At 38.8% G+C, this 22,010-nt stretch overlaps 1 protein-coding gene across 3 annotated transcripts in view; it reads left to right on the top strand.

Annotated features, from left to right (window-relative positions):
• LOC121951725 (netrin-G1-like) overlaps nt 1-20,448 on the top strand; it is an 82,049-nt gene extending 61,601 nt beyond the window's left edge. For 2 of the 3 annotated variants that reach the window (XM_042498176.2, XM_042498175.2), the window contains exons 4-7: nt 2,123-2,295; nt 7,302-7,328; nt 9,429-9,473; nt 17,389-20,448. In XM_042498176.2, coding sequence (XP_042354110.1) covers nt 2,123-2,295; nt 7,302-7,328; nt 9,429-9,473; nt 17,389-17,627 — 484 coding nt within the window. In that variant the 3' untranslated portion in view covers nt 17,628-20,448. The remainder of the gene's footprint in view (nt 1-2,122; nt 2,296-7,301; nt 7,329-9,428; nt 9,474-17,388) is intronic. The other variant, XM_042498177.2, reaches the window with a different exon arrangement.
• Nucleotides 20,449-22,010: the final 1,562 nt, after the last annotated feature.

Genomic DNA, 22,010 nt, shown 5'->3' with positions numbered 1-22,010 from the left:
AATGGGAGAAATCTTCCCTCCGAAGCACTTTGTAAAAACAAACATATGTGAAACCGTGAGCCGCCCAAACCCGTGGGGACGGATAATGTGTCAGATATACGCGATGGTCCCCCTTCCCCCTTTAACTGTTTCTGTATCACCCCCAACTCTCCTGAGAAGCTGAGGTCACCAGCTATAACCTTTTACCCTCTTAGGAGTAAAATCAAATACAGAGAATTATATTTGGAATACAAGTGGAATATGAAACTGTAATATCTCATGTGACAACAAACATAGCCTGTTCGGCCTCTGATAGAGCTCTTCACTGGGGGTAAACACAACTCTCACTACAATAAACTAAAATTAATGCCTTATGGTTTTATGTCTCCGCAATCCAGTCAAGCTGCATTTGCAGTTTACACCCATGTGTGTGAAAACATGGATGATTCACAAACATCAGTTCAGTATCTGACCAAATGTTTACCCTTTTCTCACAGAGTTACAGTTCAGAATAATGGCCGGAAAGTGTTTCTGCAGGACATTATGATGTCATAGGGAAGTTATGGCCAAAAACATGTGACCTTCAACCCCAAAACTCAAATGGATGTGGATATTTGTGCCAAATTTGAGATAACTCAAGGCCTTCTTGACATGTTGCATTCGCGAGAATGAGATGCACAAGGTAACAGTGACCTTAACCTTTGACCTTCACATTCGAAGCAGTTTATCTGTAAAAGCAAGTGAAGGTTTGTGCCAAATTTGAAGAGATTCCTTCAAGGCATTCTTGAGATATTAGAGAGACAAGAATGACACAGACAAGGTAATATTGACCTTGACATTTGACCTATGACAACCAACATCTAATTGGTTCATCGTTTATTTTAAGTGGACATTTGTGTTTTTTTATTCTATTGGTATTTGTGTGAAATTTTGTCGTAATAAGCTAATGAACTGATGAGTTAAGGACAGAAATATGTTTTGTGAGGTCACAGTAACCTTCAACACCAAACTCTAATAAGTTCTTCCTTGAGTCCAAATGGATGTTTGTGCCAAATCTGAGATAAGTCCATCAAGGCCCTCTTGACATATTGCGCTCATTAGAATGAGACGGACAAAGTAACAGTGACCTTAACCTTTGACCTTCATATTCTAATCAGTTCATAATAAAATCCAATTGAACATTTGTGCCAACTTTAAAGAAATTCCCACAAAGTGTTTTTTAGATGTTACAGTGACCTTGACCTTTGACCTCTGACAACCAAAATTTAATAAGTTCATCATTAAGTGCAAGTGAACGTTTGCACAGAATCTGAAGAAATTCCCACAAGACATTCTTGAGATATTGCATACACAAAAATAGGACGGATGGACGGACAGACCACCCGAAAACGTAATGCCTCCAGCCACGGCTATCGGACACATAAAAAAGTTCATTTTGTAAGAACATATTATTTAGTCCCTGATTATCCAAGCCGTTAGAAACACACAAATGAGACTGAAACTGCTAACAACCCTTTTTTTTCCCTATAAGCTTGGAAATACAAGCGCGCTTGTTCCATGTGGTCAAAAGAGGGGGTGGATTTGGTTGAGTGTTGAAAGCCATCAGGCCTTCTCTCCTCTCCAGTCAGGAGCATCTGTCAGCTCCGCCACAGTTCTGTCTAATAAACCAGCTCTGTCGACCGGTAGGGTTTCCTGCCCGAAGGCTCCCTTGCCAAATAACACAGTAACTTTGAAGAGAAAGAAAAAAAAAGAATTCTCAAGCTACACGGCTTCTCTTTATGCTATCATCTCTCTATCAGATCCCTGTTTTGTGCTCAATTAGCGAATCTTACAGACTGCCTTTCATTTAGCTCTCAGAGTGGCAAAAGTGACCTTATTCGCGTCGCTGTTCTCTCCACAGAGGCAGCGACAAATGATGCCTTGTTTTTTTAAAGGAGAGCATAATGAAGCTTTGTGGAGGCACGATCCAAGTCAGATAACCCACCAGGATTTCAATTTAGCCCTGTCAAAAAATTTGAAAAGCACAAATACACGCTGCAGCAAGGGCAGACTTTGTGCGTTCCCTCCAGAGGGTATAGATTCAATGGCTACAGAACGATGCCTATTCATGTGTCCGTCTTTTGTTGTTATCTTTCTGTCTCAGGTGCAAGTGTAACCTGCATGCCAACAGCTGTGTGTTTGACAAGGGGAAGCTGGGCTGTGAGTGTGAACACAACACCACAGGGCCAGACTGCAGCCGCTGTAAGAGGCACTACCACGGAAGAGCCTGGAGTGTGGGCTCCTACCTCCCTATACCCAAAGGGACTGCAAATATATGTAAGTATTTCATGTTTGCTAATGTTTGGTAGATACAGACTGCAGTCAATTTACTAGTAAGACTGTTCGTGCTGGTAGAAAGACGCCATTTAAAGTCTGGCTACAGCAGAAACTGGTATCTGATGCAATAATGAAACATCTGAGAGTTTACTCTTTGCCCTTGAGAGATTATTGCAGCTTTTTATCGCATTAGCTTTTAGCTTCTGGGTTGCACCTCTCCAAATGTTTTTTGATTTATCATAATCACATACTGCTAAGATTGTCTTTTGAGTGGTTGACATTGTAATCTTTCTACAGTGAAACAAGTCTTAAGATTAAAAATGTACATCAAAGACTAAAATGACAACTTTGGTCATTGCTTGCTTGTTTAAACTCTTAGAATGACCTGAGTTTACTGACTGAACTGAACTGACAGAGACGGATAATAACACATTACAAAGAAGGCATATGAGTAAGAAAAAGAATATGTACTTCTACTCTTTACTCAAGTACATTTTTGAGCCAGTAATCAACTTCTTAATTCCCTACATTTGCAATGTATGTCTTTGTTACATTATATAACGGTGGAAGAGCTGTTGTTAAAAAAATAGTCCAGTCCTAGTCGAGCTGTGAAACTGTTTGCAGTGGCGGAGCCAAGAAAAAGTTATGAAATAAACAAACAAATCATGATCTGTTGTTGATTATTACTGTATAAATAATACATGGAGCTTGTAGAACTGTTGTATAAAAGTAATATCGCATTTGAAGTCATACTGTTCCAGTGAATATCGGCACAGCAGTGGTTATCTTTGGCACTGGTCAGCACTCCTGTCATGTGATATTGCCTAATTTCTTCATCAGCCAACCTGCTTGATTTAATTCAAAAAGGTTTTATCATTCATCATTATTTTTGCACTAGACCACGCATCCTACAAAAAAAAAAAGAAAAACAGAAATGGAAAGTCACTGAATAATTCATTAACAAGGTCATTTTTTCAATTTTATTTGAGTCAGCTTTTATGAGAGTCATTTTTACTTGAGTATACATTTTTAGCACTCTATCCACCACTAGGAACTGATAACAGGGAGGATATTGAAACACCTGTCTCTATAATGTCCTTGGTGTTGGATGTGAGTAGCCTTCTTGATCTTTAGCTGTCCACTGACTCCTCATTGATCATTTTGACCCCTTTTATCCCTTAACATCCTTGAACACACACAGAGTTTGTGATTAAGTTATATTATACCTTGGTCTCTGATTGGCAGCAGGGTGACAGTTAGAAACTGCTAATGGACACTTGCTATGTAGTTCTGGTGAAAGTGTCTGTTCACTGTTATAAGTTAATTAAAATAATTCTCCAGTTGTCAGACGGTTCACACCTCCACATCATCCCTTAAAGGCATTATCCACTCCTTATGATTAGTGTGGGGGAGTAAGTAGTTACATAAATTAAATAACAAAATAAATGTAATTTTAATCAGTTACAGTTACTGAGAACAAATATGTAGTTAAATTACAGTTACTAATCAAAATGTTGGGGATTACAAATGGGTTACATATGGAAAAAAATATTTTTAGCCAAAGTTTATATGTTGAATAAAATACTCATTCTATTGCTTTGCATCTTTTTGCTGTGTAGGACTGCCTTCTTTTGGCAGATTTTGGGACAATGCGGGTCAGCAAAGCCTTTGAGACAAATCTGAGCGCAACATTTATGCAATTATGTTTTTTGGTCTTTCCAGCTTTACTGCCCTGTTTAAAACATTTGTTAGAAAAGGAAATAACATGTAATATGTGACATTACTCTGATGGAGTTATTAAAATAGTTACATAACTTATTACACTTTTAACAAGGTAACTAGTAATCTCTAACCAATTACAATTCAAAAGTAACCTTCCCAATACTGCTTATAACTTGAGAAAAGTTCCATATGGTCGGTTACATAATGACAAACCAGCCATCTTCATTACAACTGAGCAAAGTAAATCTGCTCATGAAGACAGTAGGATAAAACTCCTAAAAAGGCTTGTAAGTGGATGATGAACTCCGATTGTTTTGTCAAGGAGGTACTTTTAAATCATCTAAATGTAACCTATACTTGAACCATAGGCTTGGCTGATAACAAAAACCCTGATAAGAGTCGTTTTTAGAACAATTTTTTCAGGTCATTGTGGGAGGCAGTGATGATAAACGACCTATTCTGTTATTTCAGTATGAGCACTTGTTGGGTTTGTTTTGCAGGGACTTCATAATTGATAAGTCACGGTGTATTTTATTCATTCAGCATTAAGTGAACATAACCTCCTCACAATACTTTAACATTAAATTTAGTATTCCTACCTCAGCTCTATGACAAGTGTGAAATAGTGCAAGATATTTTTCTGCGTGTTCGCTTGGTATCTCTGAGGCAGAAGGTGCTCTTTTGCATTATCCCCATTATAATCTTGGACGGGAGTTGAGTCACATTTATCAAATCCCATGCCTGAGGCAGGGGGCTCATTGCCTCAATAAATCTAATACAGCCACTCAGGGATGTGGCGGTGGACGGCCAGGCGAGGCCAGATGGTGGAAGATCTAGCCCTCTGGTCCTGCGTTCACACTGATTCAGCCTCGCAGTCAGAAACTCTCATGGCAGCAGTCTGCTGGGATTGACAGCAGGTTTCTCAGATGCTCGGCTTGATCATATGACTTGAATTCACAGACATGATGCTCTGATTAGATTTGTACAGGGATGTGATATTGCTATTGATCCGCTGATTTGGTGTGAGTACATTTGTGCCGTTTTTTTCTTCTTCTTTGGGCTATTTGCTGATGACGAATTGGAGGAGTACACAGTCATTTGTACGAATCTTATGAGTGGTTGGGCATGCATGTTTGTGCGCAAGACTGCGTGGGTGTGCAAGCATGCACATGGAGCACATTTGATTGTGAGTGGGAGTTTGTTTTTGGGAGCGTCTGTGAACTCCAAGGAGATATTGCTGGATTTACCCCTGCACCTCCTCTGTGTTATGAGTCTCCCTGCAATGTGGTGCTCGCTGTCAGATTGACAGGCCGTTATTAAAAAATCCAACACTTGGCCGCATCTGCACTGAACTGATGAAACCGAGGTCTAGCCATATCAAAAGCAATATTAAGCACTTGTTTGGCAGTGGCGTAAAATGCAATAATGTTGCACATGGAAATGACGTAACAATATTGGTCCCCCAGGTGTTGAATGAACACACTTTTGTCTTGGATTATTCTTATTTCTTTCATAAGTAAAGCCCTGTTACATGCCTTTATCCATTACGTGAAGCTCATATTTCCTTTGAGGATATTAAACATACAGGCCTCGTACCAAGACAAATATGCTGAACGTGCAAAATGTAATTACGGTTTAATAGCTTTCATCTGTCATCAGGTCTTCCTCTTTAATCACCGAAGTCATTTATCTCACAGGTAGAAACAGGGCAAGCTCTATTACATATTCAAATCCCGGCACATGCAGATATATGGACATACGTGACCCTTCATCTAATAAATTAGAGCCCAAAATGGAGCCCTGCGTTGCTATGGGCCATAGCTGTCAGCGGCAGAGACCGACTGAGAGTGATTCAAATCCAAGGCTTCCCTAAAAGAAGGAGGAAAAATCTGTAAGTTGCCTGCAGAACCGAAGAGGAATCACTTTGAGAATTATGTTGACAGTCCACTTTGCAGCGAGCGTCAACTCATCTTGTGTTCCAAAGCAGGTTCACAGGTTAAAAGGGGTTGTGGCTGAGAGTTTGATCAGACTGTAGAATGTGCTTTGGCTTCAGAGGGCAGCATTGTTTGCCCTCCATTTCTCACACAGAACAACTATCGGGAAAGAATGGCGGCTTGCTTGCTTTCTTGCAAATTGGAGCATAAAATCTGTGCTTCTCCTTCTGCTGCTGTGTTGTGCACTTGGCAACAGTTGTTGTGACAGACCCAAACTGGTAATGAAGTGATGAATGGGGTGCAAACAATATGAAAACCCCACGGAAACATAATCACAGAGGGATACGGGGATAAAGCATGAGAAAATTATCAGAAATTGCACTAATTGTGGGGTGGGATTTCCCTGCTGATTACATTAGCCAAGCAAGTGAATCCATAGCCAGACACTGATAACATGTTTCAGACAAGAAGGCTTTAACAAGGTTGCAAAAGTCAGCTTCAGCTCAGAGACATGTGCATGAAAATCTTTTCCCTAGCCCTATTGCCTTTTAGTTTACTATAAATCATAGGTATATGTTTGAAAGCATTTTTGTTATTCTTCCGTTTCTTTGAATGACTCCAATTTCTATAAATCCCACTAATCAGACAATCTGAGAATATTACAAATACAAACTCTATGAATTATTTTTAGATTCTGTTTGACTGGTTTGATTAAGAGATTCTTAAATTCAAAGGTGATACTGAAAACTGACCACTGTCTACCTATTAAAACAAGCCAATTGCAGATAAGGAAAGCAAACACTTTTTTTAACTGTTCAAGGTCCTCTCTACGAAAAAAGGATAGGGGCTAAAAAGGCTCCTTTTTTCACTCATTTAAGCTAAATAAATATTCCTAACTTTGAAAATTCCACCACACAGAGCCCTCACGTTTGGTGTGACCATTTTGTGACCTAAACCAAATGGTAGAGATGGCTTGATCAGGTTGACTTCAACACATTTTTTATTAATATACTGTGACTAAAAATGTGCTCTGCCAAACAGTTGAGCAGAATGGTAATAAAGATTAATAAAAACACTGATGAAAAGCCTTTTCCTGTGTATAGAGTTTTGATTCTGTTGACATTTTGCCATTGGCAGACCTGTTATTATCATCAGAAGTAGGCATGAGTTAAACCATGCATTTCCTGCAGAGCTTTAGCTGCTGTTAATCAGTGTTGGACACAGCGGAGACCAATTTGATAAGTGCTGGTAGACTCTGAATTATTCAAAGCAAACAACACAAAGAATAAAGAGTCAAATGAAATGAGTCTTTGCTTTTCATGAAACGCTGTTTCTTTGCTCTTTCCACAGGTATCCCCAGTAATCACGGACCAGTGCGTAAGTTGATCTAGCTTTTTTAAATTGGCATGCTAACTAATGGCTTCCTCCCTCAGTGATGACTAACTCTTGTTTGACTGATGAGTTTGGAGAAATTGTGCTTAACATTACCATTATCATTTATCAGTACATTTTCCACAGTGAAAGAAAATCCATCCTAACAAGGAATTAATGTTGAATTACATCTTAATACTCTATTTTTATGAATAGAAGTGAACCAATGCATGGTGTGAGAAAACTTAACTTTTTACCAATGCAGTTTTAATAGTGACATCATAGACTGTATCATAAAGATGGACAACATGACAACTCCCCAAATTGAAGTTAAAACATCTTGATCACCCCCTGGTGGCTGGCTGCAGGATAGGTCATAAACCCCACCACCTCCATTTCAGCTGATGGGACACAAACCAAACTAAAAACTCAAAGTATCCCTCTAGCTCCTAAGTGAATAACTTACTTAAACATCAGGGATTTAGCCAGAGGTGACAGTCAAGGGTTATGCAAGGTTATTGCAGATGGTGTTTTTTTCTTTTTTTTATTATTATTGTCAATTTATTTTTATTTATTTATTTATTTATTTTGTTTTGTCTTGTTATTTTCATTATTTCTTTTTTATTATTTCGTTGAGCTGTTTTGAGAATATAAAGAGCACGGTGTCGTTCAATTTCGGTTGCAGTTGCAAAAATCAGGAAAAAAAACATGCAAAAAAACAACAAACTTCAAAGTAAAAGTCAAAGATTTTTTTCCATAGATGGTTTCTGTCAGTTTAGGTAGTTTTTATCACGCTGATGAATTTTCAGATGTTGATTTTTCTGTTAAGTTTGGTTTTCGCTCATTATTTGATACTGTAAAAGGGGATATGACATCATGAGTGACAGCTGTGTGTGTGCCAATCGTGAGCCCCTGTTAGCAGTTGTTCATACAGGTGTATGGCCGGGAACTTGATACCTCAGAAACTGCTACAGTGCACACTGGCACAAGATGGCAGCACCATATCCGTGATGTTTGGCTTTATTTTTTTTCAGTGGGAGGAAGTGGAAGCTTGTTGTCCATCTTTATATATAGTCATTGAGTGGCATGTGTTCAAATTCTTGAAATAAAAAACTGCATTTGACAAAACTGCAACAAGAAGAATTTTCTTATCCCATAGAAAAAAAAATGTAAAAGCACTATGCCTGATTTTTCATGGCAAATCATACATTTCTGCAGTTTTGCAAACCATATTATTAGTTTTCATTTTTTGGAATGTTGTTCTCCTGCCTTTCAGGGAAATCAATGGAAATAAATGGTTAAATTCCATCCATTACCATGTAGTGTTAAAATCAAGAGTATCTGCCTCAATGACTATGGAGCTCTGCAAACTTTGTGTTAAAATACAAACCACACACAGGCTCTAAGAGGCATTTTCATTTTGCAAAGAAATGAATGGAAATGAATGGAAAACAATGGAAGCCTGAGTTTTTTCCTACCCTCCAGGCATCCATTGTTTTAGGGAAGTAAATCCCATAAAACTCTGCAGCATGGTTTGCAAAATGGTGAGCAGCAGTTATATTGAGTGTTTAATCTGCAGTAAACGAGCTAAAACGTTAAGAATAAATGACTTGCTAGTTCATAAAATACAGTTGGAGTCCTGCATGTTTAGGCCAGAGTATCAGCAGGCACCACTGTGAATCATCTCCCTTCCACACTTGAATATTTGCTCTAAGCGCACAGACAGATATTTGCCCAAAGCCAGAGAAAAGAAAACTATTTTTTATGAAGACATGGCCCCCACCATGCATCCTTACGCATGTTGATGCCTGAAGGCGACTGCTCATAGTGGATTACAAAAGCAGCTACCATATGTACGTGTCTCTGCCTTTGTCTTGTGGAAGATTCACTCATTTAAGCTGCATGCACACTCCTCTACATTAGTCCATTTACTACTCCAAAACACGTGGCAGAAATTGTCCAATAATTCTGACACAAATCAGCCAACATAACTCACATAATATAATAAAAAACTGAATCTATGCATGCTGTCCCTGTGCTTTAACATAACAGCATGAATTACATGACAACTCAGTGTAATTTATAACCTTTCCCATTTCTACACAGATCGAGCAAATGCTTCATCTCTTGGTGTTGCAAATCGTAACCAAGGTAGGCTTATAGGCTTTGTAACTTCAGCATGACACTAACAATACAGAATTGATTGCTTATTGATTCGGCAATTTGGAAAAAAAAGAGAAGTAATGTAGAATATGCAAACAGCAGAATGCAATAGGTTGTTTTCCCAAAGCCCAAATGCTTTCATCCTGCATGCACACAAACACACGCTGGTCCTTACAAGGCAGACCTTTTGTTGTGAGAACACTGCAGGGAACGGACCACATGCCTCATGATCACCGAGTCCACAGCCTCCTAACCCCTTTGATCATGCCCTCTTTTTAATTACCCAGAATGCTCTCTGGGGGTGCACCCTTTCTGCCATGTTCACAAGGAGAAAAAAAAAGAGAAAGAGGAGAAGGAGAGGGAAGGAGAGAAGAGGCTCCAGGGGGGTTTATGTAGATTGATCTCCAGCTATCTCAAGCTAATCCTAAGGCCCAGATATCCTGTGTAGTGAGTGTTAAGTTGCATCTGCACCACTGCTCTCACAGAAAAAAAAATTAAAAGAGGACTTTCAAGATTTCCAAGAGAGGGTGTATCCTTCTCTTCTCTGGATTCATAAAGCTGGGAACAAGATGGACCAGTGTCAGAGGTGAACACGAAACACTGGAGTGGATAACAAACAATTCTGCATCATCTCCATATCAAGTATCAGTACACACTATCAATCTAGCCAATAATAATTTCAATAAAAGGGATTTTATGCGCACTGCATTTGCTGCACTTACATTTGAGGTTTTGAGTGCCTCGTGACAGCAGGAAAAATCCTAAGGTGCAAGCAGAGGTGACATATTTTTTATGGAGAGCCGACATTTTATATGGCAACAACACTTTCCTAAAAGGCACTTGCTCACAACATTAATGCTGAAATTAGCTATAGAGACCAAAACCATTTCTGTACCTTCACATGCTCCTTGGAAATAGTGTATTTACCATATTCACAAGTTGCAAGCACAAAAACATCCCTCAAAAGTCGTTCTCACAAGGGGCAAACTGAGAAACTTTGACGATACCTGAATTGCCATGATGTGGCATTTGTGTGATGTTTAAGGGCAGCAGAAATGGTGGAAAGCATGAAAACATTTTGATATTTAGTTCCTAGTAGCTATCATTTACTTTTAGTAGTTGCACATTTTAGTATATGCATCTATTAGCTCTAGCATATAAAAACTATATTGATTTACTGATGAATATTTGGCATATCATTCATTAAAAAAATCTTAAATTCTAAATTTCAATTTAATTAAATCTCAGCTTGAAATACTTTCAGATGTATTTGCTGAGAAGATGATAATGAAAATAAGTATTCATGACGTGTTGCCTCTTGAGTTAACGTGCTATTCACAGAAAACCAGTGTGAAATTTAAGTATGGACATTCTGTAAGTATTTTTAAATGATCGTATCAGTAACTTAGAGGAATAGATAGATATTTGGGGCAATACATTTATTTGCTTTCTTGCCTAGTTCAGTTTAGCATAAAGAATGGAAACGGGGGAAACAGTTATCCGGAAGAATGCCAACCAGCGCCTACAATGTTCACTAAATAACACACTAAATCTGGCTGCATGCTATAAATACTTTTGGATGAAAAACTGTCACTGCATTTGGACACTGTTTTCACAAGAAATAGTCACAGAATTAAATTCCCCGTGAAATCACAACTTCTCATTTTTACTCTTCTGTTTGCGTACTGAAAAAACTGAAGGTACAACATAGAAATTTGTGGGTTTTACTGGTGCCGGTAGGTGTGTTTTTTTTTAACAAAGCCAAATTAGCCTGCTTCCACTCTTTGTGCTGAGCTAAAAAAAAAGGCTGCAGCTTCACATTTAGCATACACAAGTCTGATTTTAATCTTCTCATCTAATTCTTGGCAACAAAGAGAATGATTCCCAATTTTTTTGAACTATTGGTTTGATGAAACTTTCTAATCTTCCAATTCTGACTAGACAAGCATTTACTAACACAGGACTTGTACTTGAGTGAAAGTTAAATCAAGCACTTTCTGTCTTCAGATGCGGTATTGTATCCCTGCCACTGTCAAGTGCTACTGTGCAGATGACACCTTATATTGAACCTCCGAGCCTCGAGTTATGACTAATGATGAAGGCTTCATGTTAATGTGATAACAGGAGGCAGGGCTGATCGCAGGTTTCAGCTTACCCTGACACCATGGCAAAAGCTATTGATCTGATGTAATTGAAGTAACACTATTCTGTCTCAGAGCGTATAATTAGCTGATCCTGTATCTGAAAACTGTCTCCAGTTATAGTTAATTGCACTGGTAAATTTATAGTTATAAAGACTTTTTAAAATGTTAAATGAATCACTATGAATAACTATAGTCCTGTTTCTTCCCGGCATGTAATTAAAGGGATAGTTCAGGCTTCACATGACTGCAACAAAATCCACTGATTTATGTAATATCAGATCTGTTGATATAAACTGACACGTTTAAAATGATCAGCTATTCGACAGAACTTAATTCAAGCAAATACTGTAGGACCTAGATCTATATCTCAGAGTTCAGTTGCAGAGAATCAGAAGATCAGAAAACATCAAGTTCAATAAAATGAGTGGACTGGAAAACTGCCTGAGTATGTTTAGAAGATAAACAGACTACATTTAAAAACAGCCAATGTATCCAATATTTCAGTATCATAGTAGATGAAATGTGTCCTTTCTGGCAAAATAATTCAATCAGTACCCTGCTACAGCATGCGATACAGTGCCACAAGACAAAATCACATTTTAAAATCTCTTTCGATTGCATCACGATTCCAGTCACACAAGCAGCAATATGAAATTTAATTCAGCTCTTTGTCCTTCCTATCTTTCTCTTTTGTGCCGTTGCTGTGGTGAATTTCCTCCATGTTGCTTCGTGCAACACCAAGGCCCAAGGATGGATCTGTCATAACAGTTATACCACTGAAATGTCACACATCTGATGCAGGTGTGAGGTGCACATATGTCTCAGAGAGAGTACGCCGGTGCTAACCCAGGACTCAAATTGCTGTGTTCTCACTTGCTGCAAGCACAGGTCCAACAGTGAGAGTTGTCACACAGCGGAAATTTGTCAACTGCCCTATGTGAGATACAGTCATATGTAGAAAAATGCATAACAATGTATTTTATGATCTAATATTTAAGGAACCGTCTGCCTTAATTAATAGAATGTTTTCTGTGGGGTGAGGGAGTTCTCCAAAGTCTGAAAAAATAACCTCTCATCATGTCATCAGTGTTATTGTGGCTTGGTCTTGGAGACTTATTTTTAGCACAAAGCCTGTGTTACAAACTGGGGGGGGGGTTGAAAAACATGGTAATTTGCCAGGCAGGGAGTGTGTAATGAAGCCATGGATGTATAATAATAACTAGATACCAGATCCCAAGATAATGCCTATTTATTCCACTGGCGTTGCTCACCTGGTGCATGTGCCTAAAAAAGTTTCTAACTTTCAGGGTTACTTTCAGGCCTACTGAATGAGCACAGTGGTGTTTCTCTTGCTGGCCCATCCACAAGTTCCTGCTCAGTTTATACTTTACATTGCAATGACTTTACATTGCAATGAATCACAGGTTTTTAAGTTGCTTTTTTCCTTTTCCTTTTCCAGGAAAGTTTTACAAATATGAAACAACCTTGGCATAAAAAAAAATTAGAATAGAAAGATTCATAATTGATCCCGTTTGCCATTTGGGGTGTCAACTAGGGGTCGATCAATATTGGTTTTTCAAGACCAAATATTGATCATTAGTAGTTAAGGAGACTGATAACTGATATTTGGAATCTATATGCATTTACAATAAAATTAAAAATCTTTCTGTCAATATTTAGAATTTGAAATATAACAAAAACTCTGTTAAAATGCCTTTAGCAAATGTTTAATCCAAACTGAAACTTTCAATAGCAAATACAGCAAGTTCTCGCCAAATATTTTTATAAAGTTAAGTGAAAATTTAAATAAAAAATACATAAATAAATAAAAATAGCTCCCTGAGGTTTTACATAGTAAAAGATCCTCCAGTAATGACTGCTTCTGAGGGAATAGACAACTCATGAAGAGCTCAAATATATATATATATATATATATATTTGACCTGTTAATTCTGTGAATAGGCAGAGAAACAAAAAAGAAAACAATGACTTATTCATAGTTGTCTGTTCATTTCCCTGAATTATAACAAAACACTTATTCACTGATGATGAGGGTAAGCCTGTTTGCATCCTAGATATCATTCTTCTTAATTGCGCCTTCATAAAGAACGATTGTTTTTTTAAATGGGTGCATTTTTTTTCAGCCTCAGTGATGAGTCTCTCTGCAATGTCATTTGCCATGTTGAACATGACACCCTGTAAATTCAGATGGATTTTGATTGGCTGTCAGTTTTTTTATCGTTCATCAAATTGCTCTGAAAGTGATCCCAATGATATCATTCATCCTGTCTTTGTCATTACAGTTGTGTAGACTCTACCATCCACTTGAGTTAGACTTGACTTACAAGTCCTCCAATTTTACAGAAGTGGAATACAAAATCACTGAAGTGCACCTTTAAACATTATCTCTCTTTCCGTAAACTCTCTTGGCTTTTCACACAAAATGACTACGCATTTAAAAATATATATATTTACAGTCCAAAAATCAAATTTGTCTCACTGTGTTGTTTTTACAAAGATAAAGTTTCACTGACATGTTCGTCTTATCTATAATAGATAGTATCTGAAAAAAACAATTTACAAACTTTTCATTTTTTCACACATACCCAGTCATTAAGTGAGATGTTTTTCTGAGCGACACAGAATAATTGACTTATTTTTCTCTGTATTTGTCATGACAGCAGGGCCCTGTGACTCCACAAAGACACCGCAGGCTTAAGCATCAGCATCAGCAAACTAATTGGACTACAGATGCTTTTAGAAAGACAATGGTCCTGAGGGTCTGCTGGAGGACACAGAGATTATCCTTCGGCCACAGGAAAAAAAGTTAATGTGTAGACTAGACAATGGAGACTCAGCTGATCCCATGGTAATTTTAACCAAAACACACAGAGCAGGTGTTTTCCATTAGCTGTAAAATGAGAAAGCTGCTTTGGCGTTACTGATTGGGGTGTAGCCAGAAGGCCATTAATGCTTGAACCCACTGAGGACAGGGCAGCAGCACTCTGTAATTCAGCAGTCCATTTTCATGCATGCAAAGTTCAAGTACAGACAATTTTGCACCTGTAAGGTGTTCATTTGTTGGGCATGAGAGGACTGACAGAAAGTCTTGGTCTTGTCAGACTTGGACCGAGGCTGTCAGGGCCTGAGGCATATTTTAGCTGGGTAAGAGCTTATATTGCATACAGAGTTTGGGGACAGGTAGGCTTGAATTACAATAAAACTATACTCAAACTTTCTATTACTGTTTTTTAGGCTCTTCAGACCAGAAGAAACAAGTTTCAAGTTGATATTGAAAACCTGATGTTTAATTACAAATGCAGTAGGCACCGACAACACTTATTTAGTGTCCTTCACCTCCTGCATTTGTTGTTGATGCTCCAGGACACTGTGTAGATTTACACTTGTTAAATGCATTGTATCTTTTCAAAATATAATTCAGTTTTTGCAGGAAATGTACGCAAATAAACTTACAACATTGACAAAATACTGCATTTCGCATACATCTCTTTGTGCAACACAAGCATGTGGTTAGGTTTTGAAATAAGCATCATAATTTGGCTCAACATTCATATGGGAAGTGAACAGCAGTCTCCGGTGTGAAATCCAGGTTGTGTTGGACTGATCCAACCCCTCGCCCAGTAGGGCTTTTACAGGTCCTTATATTACGTCGTTACTGGCAGAATTTTAAACTTACGACATCTAGGCATATTATACCACAGTGAAAGGTGGCTTATGTCATATGTGTCCAATCCTAGAATCCTAGAAATGTCCTAAAATCTGAGAAATGGCCTAAAATACTAGAAACATCCTAAAATCCTACATACATCCTGAAATCCTAGAAAGGTCCTACAATCCTCAAACTGTCCTAAAATCCAAAAATTGTTAAATATCCCAGCTCTACCATTTTTTTAAAATCCTTCCTTTGTATCACCATGCAGTAGCAAAATATGTACACAAACGCAAAACTTGCGATACAAAAACAGTCAGTGGTCTTGGCGGGGAGCCATGGCATGCCAGCCTCTAACACACCCAACAATAATATAGTAATTCTAATCCAGCCGTGCCACAGCTGCACTACACCCTCTAATTATGAAAATTATCGTTTTTTTCTGTTCAATATTGAATTGCCCTTTAAATCTGACCTGAATGTAAACAAACAGCTTATTCGTGACATGTTTTGCAGATCAGGGTCCTTTGTGTATTTTTTTGTGCTTCCTCTAAAAACAAACATTACGATGTCATATGTTCAGTTTTGATTCAAGTTTTGTGGTTGAAAATTGGTAATCTATCTAAATCATCAATTGTAAATGTCAGGTTTTGTTGTCAGGCTTTGAATAGAGAAGCGGTGGCTCCTTGCCAGACTCATTATTTTGCACCGGCGTTCAACAATCATACAGGGAGAAATCTATCATGCAACGCAGCCCCGAGAAGAGCTGCATTTTAAGTAAGGAGTTTGACTGACTGGAAGAGCTGCTATATTTGCTCTTATAATGCTATCATTATCTATCTTTCTATAAATACATGAAAAAAAAACAACTGAACACAACAAGGCTGACACACCAAACCTCTCAGGGTCTTGGAGGCAGAAAAGGGCTCACCAAAACTGTAATTTATAACACTTGATCAAAAAATTATTAAAAATCCCATATTGATGATAAAACCCTCTATCCACAGGTGGAATTTCTATTTAAAGTACATAACAGCCGCTGTGTCTACATGAAGGGGATGGGAGTATTATTACATTAAATGCAATACCAATGCCTTTCTAATCAGTTTTGGCAGCAGCAATGATTATTTGTTGAGTTTATTCTGATGCATGAGCCACATTACTGAAAACCAAAAATGTGATTACTATTTATGCAAGGAGAGATATCCAATTACACTGAAATCTCTTGGCAAATATTACGTCTTCCAGGATTTCACCTCTGCCAGCAAAGAGGCTTCTTGGGATAATTGAGTCGTGAGTTTTTGTCTGGAAATGTGAATATTAGCTTATGTAGTCCTAATCAATCTCTATCAAAACAAAGAAATGTTTGGTGGCCGCTAGAACAATGCAGTCCTGGATGTTACATCGTTTTTCTTCTAACAGGATTGTATTGTTTGTTGTAAGGTCGACCACAGACAGGAAAATAAGAGGTGAATTACTGAAAATGCATATTTGCATATCAAAAGGTAGTAGTGGTGCAGGTGGAGCCAGGTATCCATCCCATGTTCTCTCCTCTTTCTGTGCTTTGAGTGTCACCGTGCCAGAGGGAAGCAAAAATTTAATCTCCTGTCCTGCACAAAGGGGGGGCTGTTTCACAATACTCTGGCATCCTTTGATTCACTAATCATTAATTTCACCTCATCACTGCCATGGTTTGCTTGCTCTTTTGTTTTGCCAGGATTATTTGCTCTAAAGTCCCTTTTGGTGCTCCTAAAAATATCCATAAATCCCGAAAATGTCTGTCTGTGTTCTTTTGTCATAAACAATCATTCATGGCAAGGGTTGTCACAGGCTGTGGGCTGCGTTCTCATACAGTACGTGCCCTGGTTATCTGTCTCCCCTTTTTCTCTGCCTCCACAAAAGTCCTTGGCTTCACCCTCCCTAATGTGTCAGCTGTGCTCTAAGGACACAGAGCGATGCAGACAGGACAAGAAGAGGCAGCTTGTGCCCTGTGAACTTGCCTGTTGATGTTCTCTGCCGACCTATCACTGAGTGATCTATTAATCACCCCTCCCTGTCTCCCCCTGCCCTTTTTGCTTTGTCTCTGCAGCTCGGGTGTGTGACAACGCGATGCTGCGCTGTCAGAACGGTGGCACTTGCCACCACCATCAGCGGTGCCATTGTTCCCCCGGCTTCACGGGCGTCCTGTGCGAGAGAGTTCGCTGCCAGGGCCCCGGGGAGTGTGATGACCAATTGTCTGGACGGGCCTCCTTCCATCATCCCCCCATCACCCGCCAACTCGCTCTTACCCTTGTAGTGCTCCCGCTATTGATTGTTTCCCTTTGCTGAGAGACCTGAACGGCCTCCCAACCCCTCAACCAAAACCCTAAGACCACATATGTTGAGACTCTCAACCTTAAGGACATAAAGGACGTGTGGACAATGTGCTCAGCATACAATATAAGCAACTCTTTTGTATATCCAAGGCCACAGTGGTGGGTGATGGTGTTATAGGTGCAACAGTTGCTGCACTGATCTGTTATACTGAGATGGATTTATGAAATGCTTGGTGAAGTCACTGCTGTCTGATAGTGTCAAAGAGGAAGCAGCTGCTTTGTGATTAAGTCATACTTCATTAAAAAGGCAGACTGAAGACTCAGATAGAGCTACCCACACTCTGAGAGAAAACTGTACAAAACTAGACACATGATTTCTAAGTATCATCTGAAGTTATTAAAAAATAATTATGTGGACGGGGACATCTTAAAACATCTCGCCTCACTGCCTCCTTCCTTCCTTCCTTGCTTCTCTCCTTTCCTCACTTTTCCCCTTTCCCCGCTTCTCCTCCCTGTGCTTTGGTGACTCTGGTGATTTTACTTTGCTGAAGGGTGTCTGTTGTTTTTGCCAAAATGCTGCACATGTATTATTATCAAGCCCCTCTACAAGTCTTTTTTTTTGTTTTTTTCAGAGGCTTTGTAGTCATGCTTGAGCTCACCTGTACCGGGGAGAGGAAAAAAAAGTTGTAACATACTGTAACTGTATTTAATTTTTGTATAAAACAGATATTTTCATGACTACGCAAAACAAAAAAAGATGTATTACTTGTTTTCTATTGCTGCCTACCCTGTCCTAGATGTGGACTATGAGTGCGCAAAGAGTTTTGGTTGTATTATTTCTTTGCTTGTGTGGCACGTGGTTCTCCTTCATTTGAGAGCTGCTGTCGAAACTATGTTTACATACACACTTACACAATACACTTCCACCAAAGGGAAAAAGAAAAGCACGTCTCTGTCTTGTTGTTGAACAGTAGTTATTTCGTTAAGTAGTAACATGACATTTGAGACAACATGTGTAGAGTGTATAATTTGTAGTTAAGCCAATGACAATAGCTGAATGTCATTTTGAAGGATTTTTGAAAGCGATCAATGCAAATTGTTCATCTAATCACTGAAGCGACAGTTGCTGGTAGCAATATATCAGTCAACAAATTAATTCCTCTACAGCTGTTTCCAGCTAATGTGTTGTAACCAATAGGCCTGCAGCGGTATGTAATATTTCATACCTTAGTACTTTCCTGAAATTTCGCTGGGGTATATGATATACGACAGTATAATTGTGCAGCACTAACACGTCCCACCCCAACAACGAGTGTGTCATTTACTCTTAGCCTTTCAGACTAATAGATACATGACACTCAAAAGAAAGCCACAAAATGCTCAGAAAAGTAATATTATCACATCTATTTGATTACTAAACAGAGCAATATAACTGTACACCTTTTGAACTCAACTTCCTCTTAGTTACAGAAGTCCTCATTCAAACTAAACAGAAACAAAATAAAACTTACCCAAACCATCTTGCTAGTGATCTAATTAGTAAGTCAACTGTTCCAACAATCACCAGCTCCTGTTTGGTCGAAATAAATCCTTAATACACCAATTTAGAAGCAAAAAACATGCCATTATTACCCACGGTCTTTCTCTGCTAATACTGGCCGCCAGCTGTTTACAGTCCTGCAACTTATCTATTGTTGCCCCTTGAAAGTTGGAGGCTTGAATCATCAGTCGAAGATCTTAAGTCCATTGAGTCAAGCTGTCATCTTTTCTGTGCAGTGTACTTCTGGGGACATTTTTGTCCCTAGAGTAAGTGCTCTTGACTTTCAGGATACTCTTTGCAGCTGCAGACATGCAGGCAGCATCATGGAGGGAGAAAGGGACCACAGTGTAAGCTGAAGAAGTGAATTTACAGCACAAAGCAAGTAAATACAATACAGTCTTTCTCTTTTGTTTGATATCTAGTGTCAGTAAAAAATTATGCACATTTGCGATCCGTCATTAGCGCAGTTAGCTTGTTTAGTATGTTGCATGAATGCAGCTGTCACACTGAATGTCCCATGGAGCCTGTTTAAACTTTAAAACTTTTTATGTAAAACAAAATGAACCATCAAATATTCATATTGAACAGCCAAATCCAATTCGAATGACATAATTCTGAGGTGGGCTCTAAACTTTTCTCTCCACCACTAGATGTAGTGGTGTCTTTCAGCTCAACTGGCTGTTTTCCACCTGTAGAGACTGGAGACTGAGCTCTGATGGTGTGTGCTATGCACCACATACAATAAGTTTAGTAGAAAGAGAGACACCTGTATTTATGACAGTAATGAATAACATACCTTTGGGATTTCTAAATATCCTGGTATAACGTAACACCGTGATACCGCCCAAGCCTGGTTACCACCCTTAGGGTCAAGAAACATGTGAAAATCAGCAGAATCTCGAGCCAAAATCCCATCTGCTTTATGTAAATTTAACAAGAAGACTTGGAGGGGAGAAAAAGGAGATTGCACGGCTGTCGCAGAGGTTGTCCAGCTCAAGTCTGTAATCAAATATAATCCTCAAATCAAATGGAAAGAGGGAAAGGTTTTCTGAGCTGGTACGGTTGAAAGCCTGCATCCTGCTGTGGGAGCCTCCGAGAAGCGACACATTCAGGAAATGAGCTTTAATTCATGGAGGGTCAATGAATAGAAATGAAGTCACATCCCACTGGGTGACATACTGAGTACTGAGACCAATTTCATTTGAGAGATTAATTTTCTTACCAGGGTTGTCATGAAACACCTAATTGTGTTAGAATCCTACTGTAAGTGCCTCTCATTAAATGACACTGTCGATTAAAAGAGAAGCGAATGCCTTTTTTGACAGAGACTCCTGCTTTGGAAAGCACATTTTGGAAACAAGGCAGGGGTACTCGAAATGGGTTGAAACTCTCTGTGAAATAACCAGAGAGGGATAGATATTAGTTATTTAGTAGAGCAATAATTACATTTCTAGAAGAAAAAAAGAAAAGCTCATGGTCAGTGTGAATATGCTGGAGAAAAACAAGAAGCATATTGACAATTAATTTAAATTAGAGAATAAATCAGCAACATCCTTGAAGAATTTACCACTTGCTAAATTTTTTCCCAAGACAGGGATTGCTCAGTCGTAGGCTAGCAACCGTAACTAGGCACAGCAGATCTGTCAAGCTTTTTTAATAATCCACATGTTTAAGTGGGGAGCATTAGGCTGAATTAAAGGTCCACTGTGTAGGATTTAGGGGCATCTGTTAACAGAAATGGAATATAATATTCATACCTATGTTTACATAAGTGAGCTGTTAATATCATGGATGTATTAAGAGATGTATACACTGTTAAAGGCAGGACCCTGTTCATTCCTATGAAAGTTGCTCTTTTGCTGAATGAAGCAAAATTAATTGAATTACTGTGTAAAAAATTTGGGGGATGATTGACGCTGCTTCTGCATCACTAGGCTCAAAACGCAGTTGAGACTCCCGGCAAACGTGAGTAGATTTTGGTTGTTGGTCATAATTTAGACAGTCTAAATGTGAAAATATTCAAACACTATTTAGTTGTACATGTTTTCCAATATAATGTTATGATGATCATTTTGAGAATTTATCAGCATTTAGGTAAAAGTCATGTGAAAAATTTTGCAGGGAGGTCCAGTTGTGGTTGCAGCAGCCATGTACAAGGTGCAAAAAGTGTATCTTCATTAATAGATATTCTATAGGTTTATCCTTATCCCTATCCTGTATCAAACAACTTTTTGGTTCACGGTTTTGCTAGTTTATCCAAAAGGTGCAGAGATTAACCATCGCGAGCCAATAAGAACAAACATCATGCAGACAATACACTGTGTGACACACAATGTAAGGCACTGTCTCCAGGTGATATACCAAGTTTTTTTGGGAGTCCCAGCTGGAGGAAGCATTTTCATCCAAGTCAAGAAGCTCAGGTTAGCTACAGCCAATGAAATCACCAGCAACTGTTGTCACTGCAGGTGTAAACAGAAAGGCAACTGCCAGCTAGAAATAGGAAGCGAATTTCAGAATGGTGAAAGAATGGCCTGTCTTACTCTGCTTCTGATTGACTTACCCTAACATTTTTACCTGACCCTTATCAACCCCATGCGTCTTGCCTACAACTAACCAATCCAACCAATGAAGGCAAGGAGTACTAGCCACTCACAGGAAGACTTGGGCAGGTCATTCTTCTGCTGTTTGCAAATTTGCAAACAGGAAAGCCTGTTTATGCACCTGAAATCAAGGACCTGGAAATTGTTTCAAAATTGAGAACAGAAAGATTATTAAGGGGACCAACAGTTACCTAAAGGGGATTTGGGCTTAGTGAAAGGTCATTTGCCCTTTAAACTTGCAGATATAGTTAAAACT

This window comes from Plectropomus leopardus, chromosome 12 (genome assembly GCF_026936395.1).
Source record: "Plectropomus leopardus strain MGB_pleo_1.0 chromosome 12, ASM2693639v1, whole genome shotgun sequence".
NCBI lineage: Eukaryota > Metazoa > Chordata > Actinopteri > Perciformes > Serranidae > Plectropomus > Plectropomus leopardus.
This window is presented reverse-complemented; position numbering and strand designations above follow the sequence as displayed.